This window comes from Gordionus sp. m RMFG-2023, chromosome 5 (assembly GCF_954871325.1).
Source record: "Gordionus sp. m RMFG-2023 chromosome 5, tfGorSpeb1-WG-v2, whole genome shotgun sequence".
NCBI classification, from domain to species: domain Eukaryota; kingdom Metazoa; phylum Nematomorpha; class Gordioida; order Chordodea; family Parachordodidae; genus Gordionus; species Gordionus sp. m RMFG-2023.
In genome coordinates, this window is record NC_088779.1 from 21,464,561 (window position 1) to 21,489,516 (window position 24,956).

Consider the following 24,956-nt stretch of genomic DNA (forward strand, 5'->3'; position numbering starts at 1 on the left):
TGAATATCTTGTAATTCTTTATATTCATATTTTATTGATTAATGACCTTATTTTATACAAAACAGATTTTTTTTTTATAAAAATTATTTTACGATTTTAATTTATATTATTGAAGATACATAATATATATTACATTTTTATAAAAATGGACATAAAATTTAATAAAATATTATAATAAAATCTTTTCTAAATTATTATACTTATAAAGAGGAGTAAAGAGTTATGAAAGCTCTATCATCTTTTAAACAAAATTCGAAAGGGATAGAGGGGTAGTTTTTATTTGAATTACCTTTTTTGCTAATTTTTATTTTGGAAAGGAAATGGAGAAATAGTCTCTGCTCTGTTTCACATATACAACTCGAAAATAAAAAATTTTTGGTATATATACAAGGATTTATGCATATATCTATTTCATAAAAACACATTTATAAACCAATCATAATTATTTATCCTGTATAGTGCTTTCAAATTAACGTCTTGTGAGACTTAAAATAATATAGTAGAATTTGGTAAACGTTTTTTTGCGTTTGTAATATTGAAAATGCAAAATAGTCTGGTTTTTTAAGTTAATGTTATTTTTTTACATACCACTTTAAAAAAATAAACTACTATATAGGTGTAATATAGGATTTAAGCTATACGATTCATATTTAAAGTGAGCTAATTTTGGTCGAGTACTAATCTCAATTTAAGATTTTGTGGTAATATTAGGAATTAATGTATATCTATGAAGAAAAATGTTTTTAAATTACCATTTTCAGTTTACTATTTTAGGTTTAATTAGCTATTTTGACTATACTAAATTTTATGTAATATTAAATGGCTATTATAGAGCTATATAATAAATTTAAAATAGATATTAGCATAATTATCTTTTGAGAAATCTAAAATAAAATGAAGTTTATTTTTGAATTTTGCCGTTTTTTAGAGAGCCATATATCAACAAGCTGATTTTAAAAGTACATTACTTTTCATAAGTGAGGGAGGGTACCTATTTAAAATACCCGTCTAGCATAAACCTATGCGCTCATGAATATAATAATTTTTTAATTAAATTTTCGGATTATCGCACTGTAAGCGAAAACATGTTTCATCCCACTAAGATAGGAAATTGTTTTAGAAAAGAGCATTAACATTTTCTATATCGTCTTAATAAGTTAAACATGATTATATATTATTTTTTATAAATTTGAGCCATTTTAATAGGGGAGTGGTAGCATAGTTTGATCATAAAAAAATTTGATAATTTTAAGTTTTTAAAATTAATATTACCATTTTCTGAATCCCCTCGAAGAGCTAAAGATGATTCTGTATTCATTTTTTTTTAAATAAGAAGCATAATTACCTGAGATGCGTATTTTAGTCACCAGAAAGTTTTTTTTTTTGATAATTTATTTTTAAAAAATAACATTTTTTATATCTTCCTAATAAGCCAAACACGATTCTGAATTAATTTTTAAAAATTTGAGCCATTTCAATAGGGGATATGTAGTTTGGTCCCAAAAATTTCAATAATTAAAATTTTTATTAAAAAAATGAAGATTACCATTTTCTGAATCCTCTCAAGCATTTAAATATGATTCTGCATTTATTTTTATAATTATCGAGGATGTGTATGGCTTTTTTGGGGGATGCCTATTTTATTCACCCAAGAAGTGTTTTTTTTTATATTTTACTAATTCACCAAAAAATTAAAAATAACATTTTCTATATTCATCTCAATAAACTTAATACAACTCTATATTAATTTTTTTAAAAAATAGTGCATTTATACTATACTAATTTAACAGTTTTTTAAAATACTAAAAATAACATTTTCTATATTATCCCAATAAGCTAAACACGATTTTATACTACACTTTTTTTAAATTTGAAAATAGGGGATGTGTAGTTTATAGTTAAAAAATTTTTTAAAATTATTTTTAATATTTTCTGAATCCCCTCTAAGAGTTAAATATGATTCTATTATTTTTTATATTGGTCTTCATAATATAGGGGGTGCAAGTTTCATTGAAAAAAAGTGTTTGTACAAAAGCCCACTATTATAAAAATTTTAATTAAATTTTTTAAAAGAGCTAAACATAATTCTGTTAGCAAATAATTAACAAGGATCTATATTTTAGTCATGCAATAAATTTTTTTTTAAATTTCATTAACTTATCAGTTTTTTTAAAATTAAAAAACATTTTCTAAATCAACTAGCTAAGCTTAACATGGTTCTACATTAATATCGAGACCTGCAGGTCTGGCCTGTATTTTAATTTTTTAAAATATACTGGGGTCAGGCCAGAAAAATTTTTAAAAAAATCTGGGCTGAACCAAACAAATGGTAGTACCTTTACAGGTCTTTGATTAATATCATTAAATTTGTGATTCTATAATATGGAATGTATTTTAGTCATACGAGATAATTTCCATAAAATACTTGAAAACTTATAAGAAAAAGGATATTAGCATAAATATTTAAAATGAATGTTATATAGTAACATGTAAATATTTTTGAATATAACAATTATTTCAATTTTCTATTTATTAGATTTGATCAATGACACACTGCAATTCCATAATGTTTCTCATTTGATATTTTATATGTTAATAATTCCCTAATTTCTTTTATATTTGATAATTTTAATATGATTTACTTGATAGTTTACAATAAAAAGTTGTTTGTATGAACATAAACAAATTTCAAATAAATAATAAACAAATTTTTTTACATTTTTTTTTATTGATCCATATTTTAAAAATACTAACCAAATTATTAATTTTTTTGATAATAAAAATACTGCTTATTTTGATAAAGTTACTGACAAATAGATTAACTTTTAGATAATAAAAATATTGCCCATTTTGAATAATTTACTGCCAAAAAATTCATAGCCTTTATTTAAATATTTATGCTGTAAGCTCTTCATTGTCAACTTTTATAACCCTTCTTCAATTTTAGCATGTAACCAAATAGTTTCAAACAAAATATTATGCTTATTATATATATAAATGATTTATACAACACAAACTTCTTAAGATTAGTGTTTTAAAAACTCTGTGTTCATTTGACATGTAGGTATAAAGAAGAAAATCATATAAAATAATATATTACTTACCTACTTTAAATTGTCATATTCTAGACTCTATAACAAAATGTTAATTTTATTTATAACGATATAAATAAGTATTTTACATCTATATAAAAACGAGGATTTATTTTGTATCTTTTGACATTAATCTGAGCAAATTATTGTTTAATTTTTCATATTTTTTAAAATCTTGTAGGTAACGTGTCTTATATTGCCAACACTAAAATTTATATTATGCAATATATTATAATATAAAATACTTCAAGATCATCTGTAACTTTAAACCAAACTTTACCAAGCTTATGAATGTACTTTATTGTAAACCTTGTCTTTATTTTCAACATATTTTAATAAGATATATATATAAGATTGATAGATTACTTTGCTAGGATTCTTATTGAAGATTTCCTCCACTTTTTTTTCAAACTGATCCCATGTCAGAACGTACACCATATTTTTGAAAATTATATACCTAAAATAGATGGAGCTTATATTTATGATATAAATTTATATTGGGAAAAAATTTTGTAATATAAAATTTTTAAATATAGGGAGATTCTCTTTTGCCCTCACTCCATAATTTTTTAAACGGTTCCTGGTTTTAAATGCCATTTAATTGCTAATAAAAAATGTTAGCCCAAAAATGGTTATGAAACGTTCTGCTTAGAAATGACTTTAGATTGTGCCAAGGCCGGACAAAGGTATGACTTAACAAACTGTACTTTAGAATTTGGATCACCACTGCCAAAGAAAGTTTTAGTAGAATAAAAAATCGGGTATTTAGAATAGCATGTATGGTTTAGCATGTGATTCAGGATATCCATATGTACTTCAACTTAGGTTCGATTCTCAATGTGACAAATTTTTCTATAATCTTAGTGATTTTGTTTTCTATATCGTGAGTATGATACACAACTATGAAGCTATTATCTAGAAGTGAAATGCCCATTTGTAATAGCTTTACTAGGAGGGGGGGGGACTTGAGCCCCCTAAATATTTGAAGAGCCCATTCAAAATTTTAAATTTTTTATATACCAAGTGTAATTATTTTAGAAATGTTAGCTAAAATTGGATGATGTTAGCTAAAAAAAGTTAATTTTGATAATGTTTTTACCCCCATAAATTGTAAAGGCTAGTGAAACCCATGCTCATTTGACCTTTTTAAAATTTTTGAGTTAGGAGTGTTTAATGGATTAATTTTCAAAAAATATATAAATAAAAGTTAAATTAAAAAGTATTAATTTTTAGGGACCTTAGAAAGTCAATTTTGGGCTATTTCATTAACGACCTGTTCTGCAAGTATTTTAAATTTTTTAAAAACATTACGATAAGAATATATGTAAAAACATTAATTAATTTGTAACTTTCTTATATAATTTGATGATTCATATTAATTTTTAGCATAATTTAATGATTCATATTAATTTTTAGCATAATTTGATGATTCATATTAATTTTTAGGATAATTTTGTATTTATTTAATGATTCTCATAAAAAGAAATGGATATAGCATGCGATTCAGGATATCCATATATGCTTCAACCTAGGTTCGATCCTCAATGTGACAAATATTTCTATAATCTTGGTGGTTTTGTTTTCTATATCGTGAGTATGATACACAGCTACGAAGCCATTATCTAGAAGTGAAATGCCCATTCGTAATAGCTTTACTCGGAGGAGGAGGGGGAGGAACTTGAGCCCCCTAAATATTTGAAGAGCCCATTCAAAATTTTATTTAGAAAAGCTACCTAAAAATTGGATAATGTTAGCTAAAAAAAGTTAATTTAAATATTTTTTGAGCCCCCTTAAATTGTAAAGGCTAGTGAAACCCCTGCTCATTTGACTTTTTTAAAATTTTTGAGTTAGTAGTGTTTAATTAATGGATTAATTTTTAAAAACATAAATAAAAGCTAAATTAAATAGTATTATTTTTTAGGGACCTTAGAAAGTCAATTTTGGGCTATTTCATTAACGATCTGTTCTGCACGTATTTTAAATTTTTAAAAAAAATTACAATAAAAATGTATGTAAAAACATTAATTAATTTGTAACTTTCTCATATAATTTGATGATTCATATTAATTTTTAGCATAATTTTGTATTTATTTAATGATTCTCACAAAAAGAAATGGATAATTTAGTACGAAGATGAATACATAGCTTTGTTTAATGATACTTACATCTTGATTTTATCAAATAAGTTAGTAGCAAAAATCCTTCATGTAATTTTTCTATCATGTTAGTTTTGAATAATAATAATATTGATTCTTCTATAGTATATTTATATGAAAAAAAACCTTTGGAATTAATTTTAGAATATATTGTTACAATTTTGCGAATTTAACCTCGACAAGTAAATGAGGGAAACTGTCTATTTTAGACTTTGGTTGTATCATATATATTTCAAAATCCTTTGAAATATTTTGAATATTTTATTTATCAACAAATGATCTCAATATACTCTCTAGGCGTAAAATTTAACTAGAATGCTTGTTGTAAGATACAACAAACTTATATTATATTTAATAAAAATCATACTAATATGAAGATAAATTATTTTATAAGTGTGAAATATTACAGAAATTATGATTGAATATTTATCATATTCAAAGGTTTAAGATTTATATGTGTTTTTACAGTTTTCACTTATCCTTCATATGTTCTTTAAAAAAAAATTTAGGAGAAGAATTGTATGAAGGCTATAAAATGAGATACATTTGAGCCCTTCAAACTGGACACTCTTAATATACCTAATTCTCATATAAAAACTTCAGATAAATCGACTATTACAAGTTAATTATTTTACATGCTATTTTTTATTGATTTTATGAAAATATTTGAGTTGTAAATATTATATACAAATGCTTGTCATATTTAAAATCTGTATTAAGTATTAAAACCATATTTGTGTCAAAATATGTGATATTATAATTTTTTTTTTTAAAAAATACCCTTTAGGCTACTTTATTTTTAGTACATATTTTAGAGAAATCTTGAAATCATCTGTATTAATTTATGTCTAAAAAAATTACCTTTATACCTTAGATTTATGCAGTGGGACCTATTTGCCTAACAAAGATTTAATTATACTGTTAAATGAATCTCCTATCAGGTAAAATATATATTTATGTCATGATTAAGTATTATATAATTTTCAATTTAATTAATAAAATTAACAAAAAAATTATGATTATATTAAAAAAAGAACTTTTATTTTTAATAAAGTGAAAAAATTTTGTTTATTTTTTTTTAATATTTAACCTAGATTTACATTTGTTTTTTTTAAATTTTCCCTTATCTTTCATTCCCTATTTCCCATAATAAAAATATTCTGATTGGGTTTATGAAACATGTTTTAATAAAAAAAAATATGTCTTAGTTATAAATATTTCTGTACATTTTTATATTTTAAACATTATATTACAATTATTTAAATTTAGTTCAACTCAAATCTATCTATATGTCTCTAATTTAATTTTAATCCTAGAAATTAAACATATTTAGATTAGATAAGAGTAAAAAATTGGTGAATATGAGATTATAATTAATAATATAATAGTATTTCTTGCAACTATTATTTTTAAATTAACTTGCAAACAGGTTTATTTTCTATAAATAATAGGGGGAGAGGGTCAATCTTATATTGAAAATTAGTATCAAATAGTTTTTTTTAGTTTATAAGAAATGGAATAATTATCCGATACATGATAAAGTGCATTTGCCCTCTCAACGTTGTGGGAACAACAGAGCTATGCTAGGTTTTTCTCATTTCCATCTAACTCGATTATTAAAGTTATCGGGGAAGAAAATATGAGAAGCCCTTTATACGTTTATGGGCAAGCGGCACATACTTGTATGCACAATAGTCCGAGGACTATCATTTAAATGTCTGTGGGCTAATTAAGAGGGAAAGGCCTAAAAAGACAGCCCACACCCATATGGAATAAATATATATTGCTTATAGATTTATTAAAGAAAAATGTATTTTTAAGAATAATTTGTTTTGGCCATTTTTTTAGAGTATTTTTAGACCTATTTATTTTATCCATAATTGACTATTTTACAACCTACCTCAAGTTTTTAAAATTTAGTTATTTTAAATAATTATGATTTTATTTTTTTGTAAAATGGCATGGCTTATAGGAAATTAAAGACGTGGGAAGTGTACAGATCTTAAATGAGATGATCCATTTTATGATTTTACAACTGGTTTTAATTGATAAAATTGTAAATTTTTAAACAAAAATATAATTACTCAAAGTTTTTAACAGAATTTTTTAGGCCTGTCCAGAGAGCTTTAACTTTCTTTAATTTTTGGTTGGACCCTAATTTTTTTGCCCTTATATTGCCAAATTTAGGAGTGTACAGTTTTTTTTAAAGTTGTTATGCTATGCCATTTAAAGAGCATGGCATTTCTATATTTGTTTAACCAACAGCAGTACTTATATCATTTATGATAATACTAATCAACCATTACATACGATATTTTTATTCCATTAATTAATTTTTATTCTCTCTATTAAAAAATTGGCTTTTAATATTTCATTTTTTAAAAAATATATTGAATATTTAGTTACTGGTTTACTTAAAATGATAGACTTGTTACTCTTTATCACAGATATCAATAATTTTATTTTAAATATGCTAAGTCATATACCTACACTTAGATGGGAAAATATTAGTTGGAATTTCAAGTAATTGTTCAGTCCATTAACAATTTAAATGAGGCAAGTATAGTCTTATAGAGTGATACACAGTATACTCTTTTCCCAGAATGTTAGAGCACGTTAACACTCGCCTGGCACTTATAATTTGGGTAATCAAATTCAATAGAGGAATATCGTGAAAGAAATTTAAGATAAATATTTTTTTATGGTATAATTTGATCAGAATAATGGTTGGATAATTTTTAGGCCCTGCTTGAAAGTTGCAAAACTTTTAAAAGTTTTCGTTCTTTTAAAAAATTTACATAATTTAAAAAAATATTTGGCCCTGTTTTCTTAAATTTTTTTTTTAATAGAAGCTTATTTTTAGTTTTTCAATAAAATTTTCAAAGATTTTGGATTTATTTGATAACAGATTTTAGGAAATAGGTGATATTTTTTTTTATTGAAGGGGAAGAGGGTCAAATAATGGTTACTCGTTATTTTTTAATAATAAAAAGAGATTAAATTTGATAAAAGTAACATTATCGAATTATTATCATTTTGTTGCTTGAAATGTTAATTATTATTCCCTTAGGCATGTTATATTTATTAGATTTCAAAATTATAGGAATTAGTCTCATCACCCTCTTTGGATGAACTAATATTTTTTGAATTATATCTAAATAAGTTTATGAAAATAGAGATGTATTTACTAAATGTTACACTCATAATGTTTAAATGATTTTATTCTGTGGCTATTGATGGACGCCTGATGACATGGAAGAGGGTACAACTGCAAAATGTTGATTGCCCCCTTCCCCAAATTTGAATCAATAAATATTTTTTAAAGTTTGATAAATATTTTCAAACATTTTTTTTGTGGATTTTTTTTAACCAAGATTTTGAGCAAAAATATTTTTTTGTGATTTTCAAATCATGAATTATAATCACAAGTTTTTTTTACAAAAAAATAGTGGAATTTTAAGGTAAAATTTAATTAAAAGTCCTGTTTGAGCATTCTCAAAAAAATCTTGAGATCAAACATTTTTTAAGATTTTATAATTTTGAAGAGCATTTCGAATTCTGGAATTAAAATGGTTAAATCTAATTCGCGTTGCGATTTCTTTCGTCAATAACCTCGCGATTCAGGATTTTTTCTTGATCATGCATTCGCCTCCGATATTCTATATAGTTTCAGAAAATCTTGTCCTTGCTGAATTTGAACCCAAAACTATCGAAATAGTGATACACGCACCTACCAAATTCACCCACTAGGCTAAAGGCTCTATTCTAAAACAACAATTTTTTTTGTATATAAGGATAAAATTACGACACTATCTAATATTTAAAAAAAACAGATAAAATAAAATAACGTACAACGCTATGCATCATTACCAGTTATATTTATGAAATGTGATTATTTTTAGAAGGTTGAATATTAGAAAGAAACAAGATCACTGGAAAAGGAAAACGAATAATTTAGAAAGTATTATGAGAGAGAAAACAAAATTAAAATAAATAATTGTAATAAGAGAGAAAGTTATTTTTTTCAAAACTTAAAGTATAAAGGTGAAATTTGTAAAAGGTATCTAATTTTAAATAAAGGTGAAAAAAGGGTATTTTTAAGTTGTGTTATAGATAAGGTTAGATAAATAATAGAAAAAGTGAGAACTTCTATTGTAATATGGTGTGTAATAATTTTTTAATTTATTACAATTTTAACAAATTTAATTTTAAATGAGTTGTGCAAGAATAATAAGAGAATAATAATTAATTTTTATTATATTATATATTAAACAATTAAGTTGTATTTTAGGTTAAATAATTCTTAAAAAAGTTGAAAATAAAGATTAAAGTTTAAATAAATGTGAAGAAGATAACAGAAGAGGTAAAAGAAAAAATATAGATAATTTCATTTAATTTATGATTCGTGAGGTAAAAAATTTTTTTTAGAAAAATAATGTAAATGATAGAATAATTGGAGTTTAAAATAATAAACAGTAATGTGTATAGATTAGCTCTATAGCTCAGAAAAGATATCTACACTAATTACTAAACTATTATATTTATTTTAAATTACAATATGTATTAATTTATATGTAACGTAAATCTTTTGGATTCTACTCGGGAGGACGTCCGATTTTGATAAACTTTTTCTTTCTTGTTCTGACCAAAAAAATTTTAATGTTCTTTTCCTGATCCGTTCGCAGTTGTGAACGTTATTTTTTATACTAACACATTTTATCAATATCATTATTAAATAATGATTACATCTAAATATATTAAATATCTTCATGATCTTCCTTATAAATTGTACGTTATAATGGAGGTATAAAAACTTGGGCATCGAAAACACATTTCACATTCACTCGACTAAAAGAGACGAGACAATTGAGCTTATAGTTAGGATTTGTATTAAACTAGCCACATTGGCCAAATGAACGAAAGGCCACCCGCGCTCAAGTTCAAAATCTACTTTTAGATAATGATAATTACTTTATTACCCAAATATACGAATCAAATAATTTAAATAGTTTACTATTTCAAAAAAGACACAAGAAAATAATTTCTTACGCCTCATTTATAGTAGACGCGTTTTGTTTAAACGGTGTGGTATTTAACGCTCCGTTATTTGCAAAATTAAGCCAATAAATAGGTATAATTTATAAATAATGAGCGAAACGATGAGAATGCTTCATATTTATAAATGATACCCATCTATTGAATTAATTTTATATATAACTCACCATCACCGCCTGAACATAACGCCTTTACTATATAAATGAGTCCTTACCGAAAAAAGAAAATCTGAAAATGTAAAGGTCCGATAAAATAGGAGAAATATCAAAGGCTTAAGAAAAAGTTCGATCGAAAAGGAAAATAATGAGTCCATCAAAAAGTGAAATTCGCATTTAAAAAAGATAAATAGCTTTATTTTTAACATTATTTATTAATTTAAAAAAAAGCTTAATTTATAATATTATTATTTTTTTATATAAATTAAGAAATCTTATTTTGCTTACGTTTATGAGAGAAATTAATTAATCGTTTGGTAATGTAGAGAGAGATTAATCGTTTGGTAATGTTAATGATGTACAATTTTTTGTTTATATTATATATAAATTTGATGCCAAACGATAAAGTATAAGATATTTATTTATTATACTATATAAAAATAAAATATACAAGTAACCAGTGTTGTTAAAAGCTGCTTTTAAAAGTAGCGCTATCACTACTGCTACCGTTTAAATGAGTAGCCCGCTATTAGCTACTTTAAAAAAAGGTAGTTACAACTTTTTAAGCTAATCTTGAATTTTTGTTTAAATATTTTTTAGGTAACTTTATTTCCATAAAAAAAATATTAGTATACAAATATGACTATAATTTCTTTTAAACATAAATTTATTTATACTTTAATAATAATAACATTTCGATACCGTCATTCCCAATACTAAATAATCGTTCATCACTAGCACTTGAGAGCAATGCAGTATTAAATTTAATAAACACATTTTTTATATAAAAAAATCATCAAAAATATTTGTATGAGTATTTTTAGATTTAAACGCATTTAGAAGTTCAATAATATTATTATTATTTATTTCAAAACAATCATTTATAGAAGGAATCGTTTTTCATCTTGTTATGGTATCCCGGATAGGTATCACATTTTTTAACGTTACCATCAGCCTATCAAGTTACCCTTGTCAAATTAATATATAGCCAATTTAACTTAAAACTAGGGTGAACTATAGCAACTAATACGTTATCATCATCATATAGATCTGGAAATCTAATTTATATAAAATGATTATATTAATTATAAGAAAAGAAGAATATCCTTTTAAATTTATCAAAATTTGATAAATAATTCGTTTTTGAAGTAAAATAGATTTATCCGAGATTTAGATTCATTTAATATTTAATAAAATATTAAATTTCAAAATTTAATTTAGGTAAATAAAGATTTTAAAAATAAATTTATTTAAAAAAATTATCCAAAATTCTTGCCATTAATGTCTGCCGGCAAAATATCTTGGTACGTAGAGAAAAAATGTTTATCATTTTGATAAAAAAACATTATCCATTAAGGATAATGGTTGAATAGTATCGATTATAAAATTCATTATGACTTTGTCAGCCAATTTTTGAATACACCTGGTGTTGATAAATTCAAATTGATCAATTTTGTTTGAATTAAATTTGATTTAGAAGTGGATGTATCTTCTTCCATTACCCCAAATCTTTTGAGATATTTTTCAATCTCTCTAAAATTTGAGGTGTGAATAGTCTAAAATTATAACGTAATCGTTAGAATAATAATAGTACATAAATAAAATATAGGAATGAGTATTTTAGCATGTTTTTAGTGATTTAGATAACATTTATGAACATATAAATAAATAGTGGTTAATTTTAACCATGTTACAGCTTTGATTGATATTTTATTTTAGAAATTAAGGATTGGGATGATTACCTTTATTTAAATGTTTTCTCAAAAATCTTATGACAAATCTTGCAGCAATGGCAGTACTAATTATTTTTTATCAATATTAAAGTATTTTCTAAATTTAGGGAAAGGAAAATTTATATTATCCATATTTTCAAAGAAATTATGCTGTCGGTATGATTTGTAGCAGTATTATCTTCAACAATATCAATCTCAATTGTCGAAATTTTAATTATTCAGAAAACTAGATTTATTTCATATTTTTAAATATAAATTTCAAAATTAAATTAAATAAAAAGATTATGATTTTAAAATTAATTATAAAATTGAAATTTTTTTTTAAATTTTATGTGTATATATTAGTATCTAGCTACCGCTATCGCTATTTTTTTTATAAAATAGGGCGCTAAATGTACCGCTACTGAAAAAAGTAGCGCACTACTTTAACAACACTGCATATAATTTATAATAACATTTTATCAATAATAATAACGATTTATTAAACGTAAGGCCGCATTTATTTATTTAACGAAGCGTTATTACAAAAAAAAGCCAATAAATTGATACAAATTTATAAATATGGAGTGTTATGATGATAACGCTATGATAAAATTTGTAAAACATATGTTGGAATAGTTGATAAAAAATATGCGATACGATTTATAAAAATAATAGCCAATTCGATAAAAAGATATTTTATTTTTCTTAAATATTATTTAAAAAAAATTATACTATTTTAGTTTTATCTTAAATTAGTTTTTAAAACTGAATTAGCTGTAATAACGCTGAGTTAAATAACGCAATGCTTGAAAATAACTCAATACCTATAAGTGCAACATAGCCCTCACTAATTCATTTCGTAAATGTAAATGGAAAAAATATACAAAATAATAGCCTAAAATTTTTTTTATATATAAATGAAAGAATTAGGAAAAGTCACAGAAAAAAAGGAATTTAAAATAAATAAATAAAAAGAGTGAAGAAATGAAAGAAAATAAATTGTTTCATTTAATCTAGTAAATAGATAGTTTTATGTAATTAGATTGTTATTATATTTAAAGTAGTTATAATGAAAATTCGATAATATTTATTTCGCAAGATGGCATTATTTATTTTTTAATTATTATCTTTTGCATTTATAATTTATAGCAAATTTTTTATTACGAGTATATTTTTTAAAAAATGATCAATTTAAAAATATTTTGTTGTGTTTTAAAATTTTTTGTAAGTTATTAATTAATTTCTAAGCTTTGAATTGACTTTAGGGAAATATGATTTTATCATCAAATACCTAGGTTAACCTAGGCTGCAAGTTTCTAATATAGTGTAACTTTATTTCTGCAATGTATACATTATTTATATACTTCTATATATTACGTTATGATTACTTTTCTTATATATAAACAAGTCATAAATTTCTGGTTATATTTAAAAGGTATTACAAATTAATTAATCATTATATTTAATTTAATCTAATAATGTTAATGTTACAATTAAATAATAATTACAATTAAAAATAATAATTAGTAGAGAGATTGTAGAGGTTATTGCAGTGTAATATCTAAAAATAAAGATACAAATTAAAATAATAATTTACCCTTAATATTTTTCTTCTTTATTGGTATATATTTCAAAAAAAATGGGAAAACAAAATGATCATCTTTTTATAAAATTTTTCGTCTTTATATAATTTCTAAAATTATAAGGATTAATATTCAAAAAAAAATTAAAACATTCTAAGTTCATAATTTATTTAATCTGACAAATTTTAAAAGCATCAATATTCAAAAATTAAAACATTCGAAGTTCGTAGTATAATAATTTAATTAAATATTCAAATACATACTAATATTAAATTGCTATACCATAATAATCCAAGATTTCGACAAAAATAAATATTCAAATTATTTAACTGTACAAATAAAATTTTATTCAAATTTATAACTTATAAAAATAATTATTTAAATACAAAAAAAACAAGTTATTACAACATCATCCCCCTTAAATTTTATTTTCTACCGCGTTTTTAGCTGGTTCCCCCTCTTCCTGCACCGATAACATTGCATTATTATCAGATATTATAATTGCCGTGGGACGCTTGTGCATTCCACAAGACCAGCATTCTAACCTGCCCTTCTTGATACAAAACTGATCAGTTCTTCGTTCATAACGTTGTCTCTGGCATTTCCTGGAGCAATTCACCATATCGTTGTTGTGCTTCTATTCTTGCGGTTTCTACCCATTTGTTTGATTCCATCGACCCATCTACTTCTCTAATCTCAATCTTTATAATTTTATTTCCTATTTTGAAATAGGAAGCCATATAAAAAAAAATTACTATGTAAATATATTTATATTCCTCAATCTTCTAGTGAATCTTTATGACCTTTTATAATCCATTTTATTCTATCAAAATTATAATTCACGTAATCATTTTATTCCTTTATAAATTATGTTTCTCATAATTATGTTTATCATCAATTTCATTCCATCAGAAATTATGATTCTCATAAATTTATTCCTTTATAAATTATGATTCTCATAATTATGTCTATCATCAATTTCATTCCATCAGAAATTATGATTCTCATAATTAGGTCTATCATCAAAATATTCCTTTATCAATTATGATTCTCATAATTATGTCTATCATCAATTTATTCCTTTATAAATTATGATTCTCATAATTAGGTCTATCATCAATTTATTCCTTTATAAATTATGTCATAATTATGTCTATCATCAATTTAATTTCATCAGAAATTATGATTCTCATAATTAGGTCTATCATCAATTTATTCCTTCTGATAATTCTAATATAATTATATCTAATATCCATTTATAGCCCTATGCTTCTAGGTCTTACTTGTTTAAGGTGCCTTATCCAGGTTCCTCTTTGTCCTTCAATTTCTACCTCTACTCCATTTCTTCCTAAATTTTTCTTTACCACACCCTTTCCCCATTTTATTGGACCATCAAAAATAAGTACCACACTAAGCTTCCAATTTTAAATTTATTATTATATGGACTTTCTTGCTTCTTTATTTTTTCCTTCAAAAAATCTAATTCAGTTCTTGTTTTCCTACCTAAAAATATATCAGCAGATGACTTTCCTTTGGCTGTCTTAGAGTTGTTGTAAGTTAATAACAATAACCACCATTTTCCTCCATATTTTTCTTTCTTTAGCCGGCTTTTAACAATAGCTACCATTCTCTCGGCTTGCCCATTACTCCTCGAGTAATGTGATGGCGATAATATATGTTTAACCTTCCATCTATCACAAAATTTGTCAAAAACTTTACCTTTAAACGCAGGACCTCCATCCGATACCTAAGTTTCCATTAATCCATATTTACCTGCAAAATCTTTTATTTTCGTCAAAGCTTCTTTTGTCGTTAAACCTGAAACCTGTTGACAATCTATCCATTTCTAATCAGCATCTACCATGATAAAATATTTTCTTTTTTCATATTCTAAAAAAAATTAAAACATTATTAAAAATTTTAAAAGCATCAATATTCAAAAATTAAAACATTCGAAGTTAATAGTTAATAATTTAATTAAATATTCAAATACATACTAATATTAAATTACTATACCATAATAATCCAAGATTTCGACAAAAATAAATATTCAAATTATTTAACTGTATACTAATAAAATCTTATTCAAATTTATAACTTATAAAAATAATTATTTAAATACAAAAAAAACAAGTTATTATAACAGTTAATATAATAACATTTAGAAAAAAAAATTATAATAGGAAATCGATAATATTTATCTCGCAAGAGGGCTTATTTTATTAAAAATTTTTTTATAATTTTTGAATTAAATTAGGGTTAAAAGAGCCGCCAGATCTTAGGCTTAATATATATATATATATACCACAATAAAATAAAAAATAGTTAAATAAAATTCCAGATTACCTTTACCCAAGGTAAAAAGGTAAAATGAATGCTTTAATTCAAATTATATATGGTAATTCAGCTGATTATAGTGAACCTTTAATTGGGAGGAGATTTCTCAATGGAAGATAAATGTATGGACATATATGATAAGTTTTAGGCAGAGTTTGAAATCTAGGCTTTAAAGCAGGGATGTGAACCCTTCGACAAAAAAAGGGTCCGGGTTCGGGTAAGGAATAAATTTGAAAAGGATCCGGGTCCAGGGTTCGGGGAACATAAAAATAATGACTCAAAATAAGATTTTTTTTCTTTCATTTATTATTATAATACTTCAATATATACATATTCATAATTTACAAATGGAAAATTTAAAAATGAAATAATTTGTATTTTAAATGTTTTATTCAATCGCACAATCATAATATCTTCTAAAATATCATTCTTGAGATTTCCACGTAAAGTAGACAATATATCTTTCAAAGATGAAAATACACGTTCTACTCTTACTAAATAGATAGTTATCTTTATAAAATTATTGTATTTATGTCGCCAGTACATTCATGAAAATTCTAGATAAGATATATAATTCTGGATATATTGAAGAATTTTCTTCCCAGAATTTTAAAATATTTATATCATATTTATTCTCTTAACTTCTGAGAACTTTACTATTTTTTGATACTCCTTTCTATCTGTTGATAATTTGATATTTTTTTCAAAAGTAAAATTTTAAGACCATCAATGTTGCTAACATTATTATTATTATCACTACAACCAGTAGATAATGTCGTAACCTCCAATATATTGTAAATAATGGAGTTTTGCGTATGCCATAAATCCTTAAGATGGTCTTTAGCCATTTGTTTTTGCTCAATACTCAATAAAACTTGATATCGAGGGTAGAGATCTGTAAAGTCAGGCCCGGCCCGAACGGGCTTGGGCCGGGCTCGGACCTAATTCTATTTAAAATAATCAAGTTCGGGCCGGGCCTAATATTTTTTAAAAATATCGAGCCGGGTCGGGTCGGACCTTGGAAATTTTTTAAAATAAATCTAAATTTATCATTTATTTTGAATTTTTTATGTAAAATAAAAATATGCAACTAAACGACATATAACATATGCCTTTTATTTTGATTAATTATAAAAATTAATTTCTATATTTAAATAAATTCGGGCCGGGCCGGGTCGGTTTTTTTAAAAAATTTCGGGCCGGGCTTGAAAAATTAGGCCCGATGCAGATCACTAATCGAGGGCCTACATATATAGAAGCGTATACAACACTATTTTGCAAATTTTATTGCTCTCGAATTTTCATGTTTTCTAATATTTCGTATAAAATGGACTGTAAATTTTTGTAAATCTAATCGGCATCTTGCCATAAAAATCAAATAAACATAATTGTTCTGATTGTAATCTTGTTATTTTTAAAGGAACTAATACACTACTAAGGTCATTTATTTGGCACCAATCATTTTCCGACAAAATGACTTCACATGCTCCTATAATAAAATCATTATAGAAATCTTTCAAACTTAATAATCGTTCTAGCATCATACAAATTGAGGACCAACGTGTTGTGCATTATCATTTAAATTAAAATATTATTACACAATTCACTTTAAAAATAATCAACGTATTTTTATAACATAGCCTATTAAAAAATTTACATAATGAAATATTATTACCTACACTAATGATATCAATCTCTAAATAAAATGGAAGTCCAGGAAGGAAATTGAAAGAAAAACGCGAAATAAAATAAATGATTCCACAAAAAAAGTTAATAAAATTTTAAAATATTTATATTATTTTTTAAAAAAATATTTTTATTTTTAGAAATTTTTATGACACCTAGAACCCTTGGACCCTCCACTTTTAAAAAGGGTTCAGATTCGGGTTCAGCCAAAATACGAGGGTCAGGGTTCGGGTTCACATCCCTGCTTTAAAGAGGTTTCAGTTCTAAATATTGATTTAACTTTTAAAAAACACAATAATTTAACCTTCTAATATAAATCATAAAACATTTTCAAATTTATATACAGATTACTTACCCTTTTAATCGGTTTCTGAATTTAAAAATGATTATTTATATTCGTTTAAGTGCTGCTATAAAGCCTTTCTTTTCCAATATAATAACACATCTGGTTAATCGTTTTTCCCCCAATAAGTAATTAATCAATTACTATCGATAGTACTGTTATGATTATACAAAAAAGAAATAATTTAATAAATTTTTAAATGCAAAATGCGACTAATGCCTTTGTTTTTATTTATGTTCAAGCTCAATCATGGTTCCCTTTAAAACAGTTTAGGAATAATCGTTAAATTATCTTAAATAATATGACATTTATATACTATAATTTATTGTTGTAATTGTTAATATATTACCGAGAGTATTGAATGACAATTAATAAAATTTTTTTAGTATATAAAGATATGAAAAAGAGACTTTCAGTGAAAAATAAAATTACGGAGAAGGACAGTTACGAAAAATGTGACTTAACTAGTTAATATGAAAAAAAATGTAACGGTAAGTTATCTTTTGATGCAATTTTAAAATATAACTACAAGTTACTTTTCAAAAGTAACTTTAATACCACTAATCGTATCGTTGCGTCGATATGATTATCACGATTATTACACAAGAGAATTTCTTTATCATATTATTATGCCTAAGTATACTTTATACTCTTCCTGAATATTGACTATCATTAATATTTACATTCGCATGAATCAAATCGATAAATTTTTTTTATATCCTTTTTATATTTTATGTTAGTTTTACCATTCAAACTTTTGAATAGAGAAAAAAAACAAACTTAACCAAATATTCCTTAAGCTACCATATTATAGTATAAAAATCAAATATTTTTTTTTATCGATCACAACTATTTCATTAAATTTAAATCACGCTTCCATAAGTAATGATTATAAACAATCGAGATACGAATTCTCAGTCATTTGAAAGTTTCTATATTGAAGTTTGCGTCTTAATGTTAATAATAAAAATATTAATTTTAATACGATAATTATCACTTAATATTTTAAAATTATTATTATTGTAACTATAACAATGTTGAAACGCCTTTGTATAATATAATACTTTAAAAAGTAATCGTTTCATTGATTCCTATTTAAGAATATTTTGTTTTAAAAATCCCAATTCAATAATCTTTACTTTATTTCCTTTATTTCACAGGAATTCCTTAAAAAAACGATATCTGAATTTATCTTTAATTTACAAATTAAAGCTCTATATCTGGCCTGGATATCCCTGGGGAAAAAAACTTGACTATTCAATGCTGATAAGGTCTCATTTATAATAACCGCGAAATACCTTATGACACCATTCAAGCGATGTTTAATTTATCACTAAACCATAGCGTGTTTAAGTATTATGAAAATTACGAGTCTTAAACGAAGCTTAACACGATGTCTTAGTTGGCTAAAAAACGGATAAATTTAGTTTTTAAGCAAAAACGGTCATTCTTAAATATAGCCCAACTTTGGAACAGCATAGATAAATTACGCGCCTCGATGCCTGGCAAATTTTCTAGGGCTCGTGCCTGTATATTAAGCCCAACCATAGTTATTCCATAGACCCTATAGATTAGTATTGTTAAATGGCTCTATAGCCTTTTTAAATTAAAATTTTAGCCAAAATAATATTACATAGGCTTAGAAATTTTGTTAATGGATGTCCTAACTTTTGATCTACGAGTAAAATCTCTAGGCTTCTTGTGTAATATTATTTTGGCTAAAATATTGAATTAGCCGTTTAACATCGCTACAATAGATCTCAACTTTAGGAAAAGTTTTCTATTCAGCGAAACCTCCTTTTCATCTTTAATGCGCTCTCCGTGAATATGGAGGTTAAAAATAAGAAAAATTTAAACGAGTTCGAATATACGGATTTATATTTGTAAAGATGTCTTTCAAAGGTTGAAAAATATGAAAAATTAGATTGGTGACGCCCACCAATGAGAAACCATGTTATAATTTTATTCATACCCTGCATTTACAGTTAGCGCGAATTCGTGGCGAACTATGTAAAAATACACAAAAGCAGCATATTTTATAAACTTCGTCTCGATTTTATAGCTAACACCCTGTTTCAACGCAGTGCGAATTCGCTGCGGAGAATAAATACAGCGTTTGTAAATTTCGCCACAAATTTGTGTTAACTATGGAAAAGAGGTTAAACATGATATTCAAAATTTGTTCGGAATATTTTAGACATTCATTCATTTAAAACGAATACATAAAAAATACATTTGATACGAAATCAATAGGAATTAGAAAAAAATATTGCTTTTGTTATAAATTGGAAATTAATTTTTTTGTAATTTAAATCAATTAATTTTTTTGTAATTTAAATCAATTAATATTTTAAATCTAAATTTGTGTAAAAAATTTGACAGAATGGCGAATCGCTTACCTTCTATTTAACGCATTTATAAAATACTTTTTTTAGCAATACTAAAATTATCCTAAAATAATCCTAAAATGCAAATTAAAATTAATTATTAAATTGTAAATAATTTCCAGGTTTTGAATTTATTTTTTGGCTTCTTATCAAGAAGAATTTAATCTGATATTCGAACCCTATTAAATTAAGCGGAATAATAATATAAAATAACATTTTGGAAGGTGAAGCTGATATTTTTATAATAGTTTTAAATTCAATTTTTTTTTGATTTTTATATAATAATAAATAAATAATTATATTTATAAATCCTAAAAATTTATAAAATATAATATATTTTATATTTACCAATTCTTTTCATGCTAAAATTTATTCCCATCGACATCTACTCCGCATTCTATAAAATTCTTTATAGTGAGTAATATATACACTGTATGAAACTTAATCATTTACCCTTTAAAACTAGTGGAATTTTTTTTAAAAAAACTTATTATATTAATAAATTATTATAGAGTGTTATGTATTGATTGAAACAACGGAAAGGTTAATCATTAGCTTTATTTGATATAATAATATCTAATTACATTGGGGGAAAAAATGTCTCTTTTGTTCAGTGTTTTTTAACGGTTAATAAACTTATTTTATTATTATTTTTCAATGTAGGTTCTGCTAATAAGTCGTTAATTTGACGTTGCTCGAATATGATATATAATGTGTTTTTTTTATTATATAAAAAAAAATTTATTTATGTGAAATTTGTTTCGTGTTTTGTTCAATTAAAATGACTTATTTCGTCAACTCAAACTATCTTTTTTTCTTCTATTTATTATATTATTTTTAAAAAAAATTTAGGTAGAATAATTATATTTCCTTCATATAAATTATTTTATTTTAAATTTTGGTTTTTCTAGAGGACCATAAAATTTTGTAACCTATCAATACAAATTTATGTTTCCATCCAAAAAAAATTTAGAATTAAATCTATAACTTCATCAGCGCATTCAAGATATGGTTTCTGCAAAACCTGGCGGGCTCAGGATTAGACGCAATCTAATATTTTAAATAGATTTTTTTAAAAAAAAATCAATAAGTTCAACGATGCTATGATATCATTATTAGAGATTTGCAAAGTTAGGCCCAGCCCGAGTCCGGCGGGCCTTATTTTTTTTAAATAATCAGGTTTGGGCCTGGCCGGGCCTAATATTTTTTAAAAAAATTCGGGCCGGGTCGGGTCGGACCTTGGAAATTTTTTAAAATTTATCAATTTTATATTGAATTTTCTATGTAAAATAAAAATATTTGATTTTATTTATTGAAACTAAACGACATATAACATATGTCTTTTATTTTGAGTAATTATAAAAATTAATTTCTCTATTTAAAAAAATTTCGTGCCGGGCTTGAAAAATTAGGCCCGATGCAGATCACTAATCATTATTTTATTTTCTACTTCCCTTTGAAACCATTCAACAAAATGCTAACAATATTATTCTTTTTTATGATCAATTTTAAAAATCCGGGCCAGGAAATTTTTTTTTTACAAACCCTGGACCTGCTGAACATGGATACATCTGTGGATCCAGAATTTTAAATTTTCTTCTTCATACATTTTGTTGAGGAGGCTCGTCAAACAGGTGTTGTTAAACGGCTTCATTTAAAATTGTTAATCCAATATTATGCAGATCTGGAGATTTTGCTCATAGGTGGCAGAAAAGTTTGGACATCTATTAACGAAATCTCGTGGCTTACGTAATATTATTTTGGCTTAAATCTTAATTTAAAATAGGCATCTCGCCGTTTAACAACACTAGCACAAACAATTTATCTTTGATCAAATTTTAACTTAAAATTCCGAATCATTCTTTGTATAAAAAAGATATCTTTTATAATTATCTGTGTAAGCCACATTTTTCATTACTCGGTTATATCATCATTCTTTTGCGATTTTTTCCTAAAAAAATATTTCATGTTTTCTTATGATTTTTTTTTTAAAACTCTGGCTGATCCCTAAAAAGGCTATAAAATAATTCTTATTTTGTTGGCAGACAAAATATATTATAACCACATGTTTCAATCTTTTTTTACTTTTTATTAAAAAAATGTTTTTTACGTTTTTAAACGTTCCTAGAAACGTTATAATTTATCTTTTTTATGTCTTTTTTTATTATAAACAAAATATTCTTATTTACATAATAAATTACCTTATCTCTGACACCTACCTAACAGATAATAAGTATAAAAAGGTAAAAAGAATATAATTGTCATAAATGAAAATTATTTCTAAAAAAAAAAATTTGAAAATAATAAATAAATAAGTTTTTTTTATATTATAATTATTTTAAAATATTTAAATTTATAATATTTTTAAAAAAAAATTTGTAAAAATTAATTAATTAATTTTCAATTTAATCCTCATTATACGCATAGTATTATGATATTTGATTTTATTATACATTCATCTATTTGACAATAATTGATGTAAGTAGATTGAAATTTTTATATTAAAAAAATACAAATCTTGATATTTTTTTTGAAAGAGTAAGTACTTTATCTCCGTGATTCAAGGGTAATAACATTATGTCGCATATTGTAAATTTATTGTAAATTCGTGATATATAATTTTTTTTTGAAATCTCGAATTTTTAGGTATTCAATAGTACAATTTTCTAATTATTTCACAGTAAGGTTAGAACTTTAAATTAATATCATATGATTCATGTGACATTTTATCGTATTTTATTATTTTCGATTTCGAAAATCTAATATCTGATATATATTTTTTTTCTAAAATTTATTTTGTCAGATGTTTTTAATTTGGAAAAAAAACCTATAAAGATTGATTGAATCAATAACTATCGATAATCATTATTTTTTTTATTTGTTACCAGTTCGAATGTTGATCCAAGTTCATTCATGAGAACCCATCGCCCTTACCAAAATATTCCATCTTACCCTTAATAATATCTATTTTGTATTTATATTTTATTAACATCTGTAAGGATTAATAGTTAAATTCTCATTGAAAAATACTGTTTTTATTCATTCTCAAACGATTTTCTTTCACTTGAAACAAATTTTTTCCCATTTCAGATACAAACTAAGATTTAGCAATTCGTCCGAGACAGATATCGATTCGGAGACAAAATCTTTCGACTCCATCTTTGATACCCGCGATTTTTCGAATAGCAATACTAATAACCCATCTGCCATCAACAGGGGTAAAAAATTTCACGATTCTACCCGTGATAGCTCACCCGTTCCTTCGTCTTTCAGAGCGAGGGAAAGGACGGGAAGCGGAAGAAGAAGAGGAAGAATAGAAAAAAGGAATTTCCAACGCTGCGAAAGTTTAGAAGGGAACTGCGAAATTTTGGAAAATTTTGAGGAATCTGACATACAACTATTCGGCCTCTCCGATACAACCCTTTTGGAAGAAACATTCAATTTATTCGGTAAAAATAAACAAAATATCTAATTTATTATATAAGATCTAAATTTTATTTTTAAAGAAAATATATATTTTTTTGTCCTGCAGGCCAAAACATAAATTTATCATTTTTAAAAAAAGAAGATAAAATTGAATTTTAATTACCCTTTTATGTTAATTTTTTATTCAATTATCACTATGCTAATTTTCATACCCTAACAATTAATTGTAAGGTTTAAGTGGCGAAAGAAGTGTACGCATGACGACAACTTACAACGATTTTGAAGCGGTCGCGCATTTGCTCGAAGAAGTTTTTTAATTTTTTGGATAATATTTTTAATGAGTTTTTAATCCGCCCTTTTTAAATTAAATGCATCCCATAAAGAAATTAATGTTAATGCCTATTTTCTTCAAATGAAAGAAATAAAGAAAGAAGGGAAGGAAGAAAGAAAACTGTCCGAATAATTTTTTGTCATAATTTATCATAAATTTACAGAAAGAACGAGATTTGGAGCTGGCCGCTAAGATTGGCAAAACTTTAATTGCTCGGATCAGGCAACTGCAAAATCAAAACGATACATTAGAAGAGCAATTGATTATTGCAAATGAAACGGTTTGATTTCGCGTTTTATATTCAAAAATTAGAAATATATATATTTTGAAGCGTCCAATAATGCCATCTTAAAGGATCTACAGGGACCAAGTGATCATTATATTTGGAATCTAAGGTAAAGGCACATAGATGTTGCTACAATTTTTCCTAGTGAAGGGTTATGAATATTTTTTTAACTTTTACTCCACGGTAGACCTTTTTCTATAAAGATATTTATTTTAGTCATTATTTTTTATAAAAAAATATTAATTCATCCTTATTTTACTAAAGATTATTACTTTTAATGATATTTTTATTTTCGTGGATGGACAGAGTGGGGAATGTAGGGTAATAGATACTTTTTTTAATAAATTATATTTGCGAAAACGGGGCTATTTGCTAAGGAAGATGGAATACCCTATGCAATCAAA

The 24,956-nt window shown here is 24.7% G+C and overlaps 1 protein-coding gene and 1 long non-coding RNA gene across 2 annotated transcripts in view; one reads left to right on the top strand and one right to left on the bottom strand.

The window, feature by feature from the left end:
- Positions 1 to 3,180: 3,180 nt before the first annotated feature.
- LOC135930468 (uncharacterized) lies at positions 3,181 to 3,576 on the bottom strand. Its single transcript, XR_010572774.1, has 3 exons — positions 3,459 to 3,576; positions 3,338 to 3,406; positions 3,181 to 3,297 (listed from the first exon to the last, which is right to left on the bottom strand). It is a non-coding gene; the product is annotated as an uncharacterized LOC135930468 (long non-coding RNA).
- Positions 3,577 to 3,746: 170 nt separating this feature from the next.
- Positions 3,747 to 24,956, top strand: part of LOC135930241 (uncharacterized) — a 31,634-nt gene continuing 10,424 nt past the window's right edge. Inside the window, exons 1-6 of the mRNA XM_065467024.1 lie at positions 3,747 to 3,830; positions 5,800 to 5,869; positions 6,123 to 6,189; positions 23,600 to 23,958; positions 24,167 to 24,243; positions 24,430 to 24,546. Coding sequence (XP_065323096.1) covers positions 3,747 to 3,830; positions 5,800 to 5,869; positions 6,123 to 6,189; positions 23,600 to 23,958; positions 24,167 to 24,243; positions 24,430 to 24,546 — 774 coding nt within the window. The remainder of the gene's footprint in view (positions 3,831 to 5,799; positions 5,870 to 6,122; positions 6,190 to 23,599; positions 23,959 to 24,166; positions 24,244 to 24,429; positions 24,547 to 24,956) is intronic.